The sequence below is a fragment of the Paroedura picta genome, chromosome 18, assembly GCF_049243985.1.
Source record: "Paroedura picta isolate Pp20150507F chromosome 18, Ppicta_v3.0, whole genome shotgun sequence".
Lineage (NCBI taxonomy): Eukaryota > Metazoa > Chordata > Lepidosauria > Squamata > Gekkonidae > Paroedura > Paroedura picta.
Window position 1 is genome coordinate 5,074,477 of NC_135386.1, and position 8,905 is coordinate 5,083,381.

Below are 8,905 nucleotides of genomic sequence, written 5' to 3' on the forward strand. Positions count from 1 at the left end.
GGAGGGCCAACAATTGGGCATAGAGGCTGAGGCCTTCATAACATAAGAACAGTCCTCCTGGATCAGACCAGCGGCCCACCTGGTCCGGCATCTGGCTCACACGGTGGCCAGCCAGTTCCTCTGGAGGGCCAACAACAGCAGAGAGGCCGAGGCCTTCATAGGAACATCAGAAGAGCCCTGCTGCATCAGACCAGTGAAGGTCCATCTAGTCCAGCCTCCTGTCTCACAGTGGCCAACCAGTTCCTCCTCCACATGCAGCCAAATGTGTGACCTTGGGCTTGCCACAGTGCTGTTAGAGCTGTTCTCACAGAGATGCTCTGTCAGAGCTCTCTCAGCCTCACCCGCCTCACCGGGTGTGGGTTGCAGTGAAAAGAAGGGAAGGTGATTGTTAAGTCGCTCAGTGAAACACAAGATGTAAAAACCAATTCCTCTCTTATTTCTCATAACGGCGAAGACTACTACATCCAAGTATTATGTATTTATATAATATATATATATATTGGTTTATTATTATTTCTTGGAAAAAGTCAGACACAAAAAGACCAGCTGAGTAATACCCAAGGAGGCTTGGGTAAATTCATAACAAGGGAAACACGAATACATGCAAAACAATTCCCTTTGGGTCGTCATTCTATCGCTCCCTAAATCCTAATCTTATTTATGTCTCCGTTGAATCGCTGCCGGGAGGGTGAGCCGACAGAACCCCCCTTGGTCCCTCTCTGGAGTTCCCCAAACGTCGGCAGGTGGAGGAGTCAGGATCATGTTGCACTATGTGGGTTGCTCGCGTTCTGGGGGAATACCTGCCCAGAACTGCCACGTGCAATGAAGTCCCGACATATTTCATTTTCTTGGCTGTCGTTGTGAAGCAATAAAACCAGTTCTCACCCCCCCCCCCCGCCCAAGATTTCACCCTGGATGGAAATCCTGCAGATTGCTGAGGACACTTATGGGATTCTCCAATCATAGAATAATAGAGTTGGAAGGTACCTCATGGGTCATCTAGTCCAACCCCCTGCACTATGCAGGACACCAGATCTGGAGTCGCTGAGAATGAGAAACCACGAGGGAAGCAACCGTATAAATGTAGCTGGATGATTTCCAGAGCAAGAGGTGCAACCAAAAGAAGACCAAGAGCCGGTTTGCTCCCACGGTGTTTGCTGTGGGTTCCTCTTGTGGACGGATGCCTTCCAGCCAATCGTGTGAGCTATCTCCACTATGGAGTCTTGGGCTAACCCTGACTTTAAATGGCCTCCCAGGTCAACCCGCAAGGCCTCATCCATACATGCGAGGCACCCGCCGATGCTACAATCAACACGTGAACAGGCATGGGTGAACCAATTCAGAATGAATACCTGCTCCGATGGAGAATTTGGGAAAAGGGAAAGGGTTGCACTCCGTGACCTATGGAGATGCCACCCAATCCTGGAATTCCAGCCCTTCCAATCAGGAAACTGGTCCCCTCCTGCCTCATGGGGACCTTTGCCCCTCGCATGCCACAGAATTAACTGGCTCCCAAAATTGGGTATGACATGCAAAGTACAGCTCCTCCCGCACAGTCATAGCAAAGGACAGAAGGATCCGACATTTTTTTCTCCCAGCTGTTTTGGCTGCTGACGATGTCAAGTTTGTGCCAGCAAATCGGTTCAGTGAGCCCCAAATCTTCCGTTCTTGCCCAGTGCTCAAACGCTACCTGAGAGCCCTGATGCGTCTGCCTCCGGACATCACTGCTCTGCAGCGAGACAGCTGGAAGATCGTGTGACGACTGGGTAGAGCAAGGTCATGTGCTCTGCCCCCTGGATGGGCAGCTTGTGGCTGGCGTAGTGGTGGATGATCTCAGGGACGTTGTCAAAGGGGGGGCTGTGCTGGCCCAGGATGAACTTCTTGTCTTCTGTTGGCAAGAGTTTCATGTGCAGGAAGCCCTGGCTGCTCCTAGGCCAAGGTACGGAGGGGAAACGGTTCAGCAAGCAGCTCCTCCTTTAGTTTTTTTCAGAACATTCCCTCTCCAAACATTCCATCCACCACCCCAAACATTCCATCCACCACCCTAAATATTCCATCCATCGCTTAGGGTCTCTCCAAATATTCCACCCATCTCTCAAGCTCTAGAATGCAGAAAAGGGACTTTGAAAGGCAACATCACCTATAAGACCCCAGCACAGGTTAGTGATTAGAGTGCTGGATGAGTATTGCAGGTACACTGGTCTGAACAGGAGCGACATTCCAGTCCAGTAGCACCTTAGCGACAGACAAGATTTTCGGGGCACAAGCTCTCGAGAGTCAAAGCTTTCTTTATCGGAAACCAAAGGAGAATATTTGAAGAGATCAGGAACTACATGGCAATCCTGTAGGGTTTTCAAGGCAAGTGATTTTCTTAAGTGGTTGCCCATCGCCTGCCTCTGTGTAGCGACCAGACTCCGCTGTTGGTCTCCCATCCAAGCACTAAGCAGGCTTGACCCGGCTTAGCTTCTGAGAACTGACAAGGTTAGGCTATTTTGGACCATCCAGTCACAACTTGAACACGTATACAAGGAATTACACTTGGATATAAATGAGCTAAATAGATATATCTGCCATTGCCTGCCTCTGTCTCATGACCCCTGGTGTTCCTTGGAGGAACTACCACCCCAATCCATGGACTTCTCCCATCCAAATACCAGCCAGCACCGGCCTTGCTTAGCTTCTGCAATCTGTCGGGATCGGGCTTGCCTGAGCTCCCCAGGTCAGGGAAGCAACCCAGAGCAAAGGGGCAAAGCAAGAGCCCAATTCACAGTCCCAAAAGGCCTCAGGTCCCCATGATATCCCCCAACCACTGCCCATCAGCCGAGACCAGCCTGCCCCCGGCAGTCCCCTCACTCACTTGAGGGAGAGGGAGAAGGCGTTGTGGATGCTCTCGCTGTTCCGAACCAGGTAACTGGCTTCCCGGCACAACCGTAGCAGCCCCTCTGCATCCACCCGGCTCAGGGTCCCATGATACCACCTGTTGAGGGGGGAGGCAAGCGTTCAGTCAGGCCTCTGCAAGGCCGCTTCGGGAGCCTCCGGCTGGAGAAGCAGGATACAAATCCAATACAAAAAAAAAAGAAAAGATATGAAAATAAATAAAGAGCCAGAGGCCTGCGCGGCTGAGGCCTAGGGGCTCTGGTCAAATGCATCTGACCACTGACGTCCCGAGGAGTCTCTGGCCTCTGCCAACAACCACAAGTGTGGTGGTCCCCACGGAAAAGCCGAAAAGCCAGCCGTGAATAGCGTCAAGGGTAGGATACTCACGCCTGGCTCTCCAGCGGCAAAGTGGGGTTGACCCGCTCACCGAAAGTCAACCCAGGCTCCACGCTCAGCCAGCACAAGCTGTTCCTCTTCTCCGTGCCAGACGACGATTGACTCTTTACCACGCCTTTGCCTTGGGGTGGAAATGTACAGCCACACGTTAACGGAAAGGCAAGTGATGTGGGACAAGCGATGACAGGCGTGAGGCAAGTGATGGCGGACGTGGGGCAAGTGATGGTCAGGCAGAATAACAAGACAACAGACTGGGAAAGAAAGGTAAGGAACATGGAAGCTTGCTGTAAGATGACTAGAAGAAAGGATCAGGAAGGGTCAGAGAGTGCACGCTTATGACAAAAAAATAGGGGGGGAAACTCTTAATTTCAAATGGAACACAAAGAGTTCAAGGCAATGTACCAGGAGCAGTCTGAATGTGAAAGGGCTGAAACACACCCACTGTTATTAGTATTGAAGCTGCGAATCGCCACTGTGGAATGGCAGGTGAATTTCCTCCAGGCCAGGCTGGATTCTGGAGATTTTTGTTGGAGGGGTGACTTGGGCATGAGATCGGAGTCACTGTGGGTGGGTAGGTAGTTGTGAATTCCTGCATTCTGCAGGGGGTTGGACTAGACCCTGGAGGTCCCTTCCAACTCTAGGATTCGGATTCTTTTATAATGCAGAGTAGGGATAGAAGCAATATAAGCATATAAGAACATGCTGTTGACACGAAGAGGTGATGAGATGTGTAATATGGAATATTTAGTAATTATGGAAATAAATAATATTGGGGTAAAACAGGCTAGTTATAACCTTCAGAAATTAGAATAGCGGAAGTAAAGATTATGAGGAGGGGGATGCTGGAGAGAAATTTTGTGCTTTATTTTATATACCCTGCAGCGTATAGTAATTTTTGAATAATGTGATTTTTTAAAATAGATTAGATGTAACCCCTTTCCTTTTTTTGGTATCCGTCTGCTAATTATTTTTTCTTCCTTCCGGCTGTATTACATCTAAGAATGCTGGAAGCCTCTCAGCCCAGATTCCAGAAATACCCACTGCTGATGTCCAAGGGAGTGGGCCCAGCCACGGAGTCCGGGTAATCGGTGCTGGTATTCCGGAGGCTTGGCGGGCTCTCTGCTGGCGGGCACCTGGTGCCGACACTCTGAAGATCGGGGGGTCCTTCTTCGTCCAAGTGGTTCATCATGCTGTCGAGCTGCCCGACGGGGGGTGGCCACGGAAGCTCCTTGATCCCTTCGATCTCGACTGGGCGAGCCGTTTAGGAGAGGAAAGAAAAAACACTGTGTTGGAATACGCCCGATCTGCGGGGTGCATAATTCGACAACTTATGAAGATGTTGATGTAGCATATTCAGATGCTGAAGAACATTTCCTGGCGTTTTTCAAATACTCGCCTCCTGTGACCCGATTGGCTCAGTGGGAGACGTCCTGCTCCTTTGAGCACACTTCCTCTTGAAGACGTTAGTCAGTTAGACTGTTAGAGCTACCTCTCTCCTCTCTCTTCACAAAGTTGCTTGTATTCTCAATAAAGCTTTTTTATTCTTTAAGCAGCCAGTGTGCCCCCTCCCCCTGGCATATTTCAACTCTGCCAACATATTGAAGGGAGGAGGCTTGCCTAGCTGATAGTAAACTTGTTGAGCACCGCAATGCTCTGAGCAGGGGAACAAGGGCCGTCGCACACAGATGGTGCTCTGTCCTCCGGCCAAGAGAACGGGGCATTCTCGGCAAGCAAAGGCCACGAGTTAACTGATTTGCAGTAAGTCGGATGGAACAAGCAGGATTCAATTCCCGCTTATCTGGGGTGACTCATGGCATGGAAAGAAAACAGATTTTTAAATTAAGGCTTTTTCCCGTTTAAAATGACCTAACCCTCTTTGAGTCCTCGCGATCAAGAGAAAAGAGGCAGGGAAGTGTTACATCAGTTGGACGTACCGGCAAAAACTCTGGAGATCCGGTCCTTTTTCCACTCCCAGGGCTGGTCATATTCCTCGGGTGGGCGTTCGTCATCCTCTGGCAGCCAAGAATAGCGAAACGGGATGCCGGGCAGGTGCTCGCTCTCTGCTTGCGCCTCCCTCTCGCACACTTCGTATGGCGTGTCATATAAGTGCAAGGGCTGGGCGGCCACTGAGCTGTCGTCGGGATCTCTCTTCTGAACTTCTGGGAGCCAAAAAGGAAAGGGGGCCCGTTACATCCCTTCCGTCTTTCAGTCAGGAACAAATTCTGAGCCAACGTCTCACAGCGGTGCTTGAACCAGAGACCCTCTTGTGGGCTGGCCCCAAACCGGGCAACAATAACGGGGACCCAGATTCTGACTTGGATCCACATTTTAGCGATGAACAGAGGCAGTTTGCCATGGCCTGCCTATGCAAAGCAACTTCGCAGGGGGTCTCCCATCCAAGTCCTAACCGGGGCTGACCCTGCTTAGCTTCCAGGATCTGATGAGACTGGGCCTTCCAAGGGAAGTGACACCCTTCTGTGTGCATTGAATTCTGCTTAGGATGTCACTATAAGCATGCAACTTCAGAGCGACCCAACCACATCAGAGAACTTAATCTTCCTTCCTTCCTTCCTTCCTTCCTTCAATTCTCCCAGTCCCCCAACTCCCACAGACAGATATACCTCGGGGTATGTGCATTAAAGGAGCCACCTAGATCTTATTCCATCAAAAGCGGATTCACTAGTTGCCTTCCCTCCACGTTAAATCATGGGACGGAGAAAGGCTACATCCCTGCTGCCTGTTCCGTACTTCGGAAACTTAAGTTCCGACCAGCCCTTATTCTGGCAGCCTCAAAGCGGAAAAGGGGCACTTTACCGGCCAGTATCTTCTGCGCTTCGTACGGTTCCATGTAGCCTTCGTTCTTCACCTTGTCCGGCTCCCCGGCTGTTTCAGTATCAAAGGGATCCGCATAGTCCTCCAGAGCTACCGTCTGAAAGCAAGAAAATGACCCGAACAGTTGGGAAAGGAGGACTCTGGGTCAGAAATCTGCTTCCCCATCTCTCAGAGCGGGGCGATCCAGGTCCTGGGTGTTCTCCCCACATCTAGAGCACTGAACTTCTCTACCTTACAAAGTTGTTGTTAACAGAGTCTCCTACAGAAAGCTATTTTTGACCATGCCAAAAAAATGCTACTGATTATTATTTTATTCAAAGGTGGTAGTAGTAATTAGCTCAGACCAGTACTTAATTAGGCGTGATTACTCAGACATAAGCATCCCCTTTCATTGAGGATAACACTCAGTTGATCTTAAGGATGCTACCAGATTCAAACTTGGTTCTAGGTGATCAACCTTTGTCTACCTATAGCAAAGCTCCCAGTTCAAAGGCACAAATTCCCTTGGGAGCAACGCCCTTTCTCCAAACACACAACCCAGGAAAGCCCCTTCCACCCGCCTACCCTGCAAGGTTGTTGTGAACCCCGCAACGCGCCGCTGAGCGGCTCAAAAAGCAAACCAGCAAAAAGGTGCAATACTGTATTGCTCGCTCTCATTCCGCACAGGCCGGATGAGCCGCTCCCAATGCCTGTCAGAAGCAGGCTGTCTTGATCCGCACAGGGAAACCCACCAGACCCACTCCGCACATGTGAGATCAGGCGCTTTCAATGCACTCCCGAAGCAGGTTTTCCTGTTCCGCACAGAAAACCCCAGCTGCAAAGAAACACTGAAAGTGCCTTCCCCAACATGTGCTGCGCAAAAGCACCAGTGGCGCGCGTTTCCCCGGGACCCAAAGGCCAGCCGGGAAAGGCAAGCGCGGCCAAGGGCGCTTACTCGCGAGTAGCGCCGCGCAGCCCCTCCCCTGCCGAGCCCCATTGTCTGCGCGGGGATGGAGGGAGGGAAAACGGGGCGCTGCCGACCTGGTCCTGCGGGCGCTGGCCGGGGCGGACGAGGCGGCGGCTGCTGCTGCGGCGGCCGGGGCTGGAGGGGGCGCCGGGGGCGGCGTAGGGGTCCTCGAAGTCGCGCTCCCGCTGCAGCCGGTAGGCGGCCACCAGGTCGGGCTGCTCGGGCGGCGGCGCGTAGTCGGGCTGCGGCGGCGGCGGCTTCCCGCCCCGGAGGAGCAGGCGGTCGCGGAGCCAGCGGGCCATGGCCGCACGCCTCCCGGCCGCCCGGCTCTCCCTGCGCCCGCCCATCGCCCCGCCCGCCACCCAGCCTCCCACCCCCGGGCTCCCGGCCGCTTCTCCCCCGGCGGCGGCGGCGGCGCGCACGCCTCTCCCGCGCACGTGCGAAAGAGAAGGAAAGTTGGGTTTTATACCCCGCTTTCACTACCCGCAGGGCCATCCTCGCACGGTCCGATCTCAAAGTGTCCGCGCCTCTCCCGTAGTGAGAGAGGGAGAACAGCGGGCTACAAGTGATGGAAGGAATAAATAGCGGTTTACAATTCAGTGATTAAGCATTTCTCCCCAATGGAGAAGTGCCAAGCCGTAGCGCTCTAGGTGTCTATGGACTACAATTCCCATGCGCCCGTGCCGGCAGCGTGCCCTGGAGATGCTGGCAGGGGCTCGTGGGAATTCTAGCCCGTGAACATCTGGAGCGCCACAGTTTGGCCATCCCCGCAATGTCCCAGCGTGCCTTTATTTATTTTTGTATTATTATTACTATTGTTTATAGAGCACCCTTCTCCGCAAGCAGGCTTGGGGCAGTTTACAAAACGGTTTTTTTGTTTGTTTGTTTGTTTCGTTGCAGAAATAGCCCCATTGCAGATGTGTGTGCCTGCTGCAGGTTGCAGGCTTTCCCCACATTGAGCCCTAGCTGGCATTGTATAACTAAAATATGGGACAGGAGGCCCGATGAGAGTAGGGCAAAAGCATAGTAGAAAGAGAAAATTATCTGGAACCGCAGAAATGCTATAAATAAATAGATGAATAGATGAGAGAGAGGGACGGACAGACAGAGTAGATGATAGAGGCAAGCTGTGACCTTTGGTAAAAACAAAGAGGAGCATGAGGGTACACACACACACATCAGGCCTCTGGGGATAATCTATTAATTTCTGAAATTCAAAATAGTTTCCTTTATATCAGTCATAGATAATGGAGCACAAGGCAATGAAATCCACAGGGCTGCAGCATCCAAATAAACAGCGCAATAAGGTTTCCAGCACAGATGTGCAAAATAGTCATTCCTGTTCTTATTTAGAATTAAAATCGTGGTTTAGAAAACATGGCTCTATTTGCACCTTGGGTAAAATACTGGGATGGCTGCCGCTGATTTCCCTTCTTAACTAATAATGCTTCTCTGAATGAAGCCTGTAGCTGACCGCGGTACTGGACAAAGGCCTTGGTGAAAACAATAATCCCTTTTCAGCTAAATTAAAAAAAAAAAATTAGATCCACTCCTGCCGTGACTCGGATTCGAACCGAGGTTGCTGCGGCCACAACGCAGAGTACTAACCACTATACGATCACGGCGTGCTACCGAGGATCTGAGAAAAACAGCTGGCAGGCTCTCCTATCAAGATGAGCAGTATGTGACGTCAGGGTGATTTAAACAATGATTGGTCGCCTCGTCTCTTTGTCCCACCCTTTGCAATGCCACCTTCTATACGTATGCGCTCCGTCGCGATTACTGACCAAACGCGCTTGCGCTCTACGACCATCCCCCGTTTCACAGACATATGTGGAACCGTCGCGCACGCGC

General features: G+C 51.7%; 1 protein-coding gene and 1 non-coding gene across 4 annotated transcripts; both read right to left on the reverse strand.

Annotated features, from left to right (window-relative positions):
* Nucleotides 1-471: 471 nt before the first annotated feature.
* Nucleotides 472-7,413, reverse strand: SHF (Src homology 2 domain containing F). 3 transcript variants are annotated; one of them, XM_077317820.1, is made up of 7 exons: nucleotides 7,126-7,413; nucleotides 6,088-6,202; nucleotides 5,208-5,429; nucleotides 4,315-4,521; nucleotides 3,265-3,394; nucleotides 2,858-2,977; nucleotides 472-1,929 (listed from the first exon to the last, which is right to left on the reverse strand). In XM_077317820.1, exons 1-7 carry the CDS (start codon nucleotides 7,396-7,398, stop codon nucleotides 1,722-1,724), a joined length of 1,275 nt encoding a protein of 424 aa, XP_077173935.1. In that variant the 5' UTR covers nucleotides 7,399-7,413; the 3' UTR covers nucleotides 472-1,721. The 3 variants fall into 3 exon arrangements, 2 of the variants coding, with proteins under 2 accessions (XP_077173935.1, XP_077173933.1); XM_077317818.1 differs by having other exon boundaries at nucleotides 5,208-5,432; XR_013227417.1 differs by having other exon boundaries at nucleotides 1,732-1,929; nucleotides 2,858-3,039; nucleotides 5,208-5,432.
* Nucleotides 7,414-8,604: 1,191 nt separating this feature from the next.
* On the reverse strand, nucleotides 8,605-8,676 carry TRNAH-GUG (transfer RNA histidin (anticodon GUG)). Its single transcript has one exon. It is a non-coding gene; the product is annotated as a tRNA-His (tRNA).
* Nucleotides 8,677-8,905: the final 229 nt, after the last annotated feature.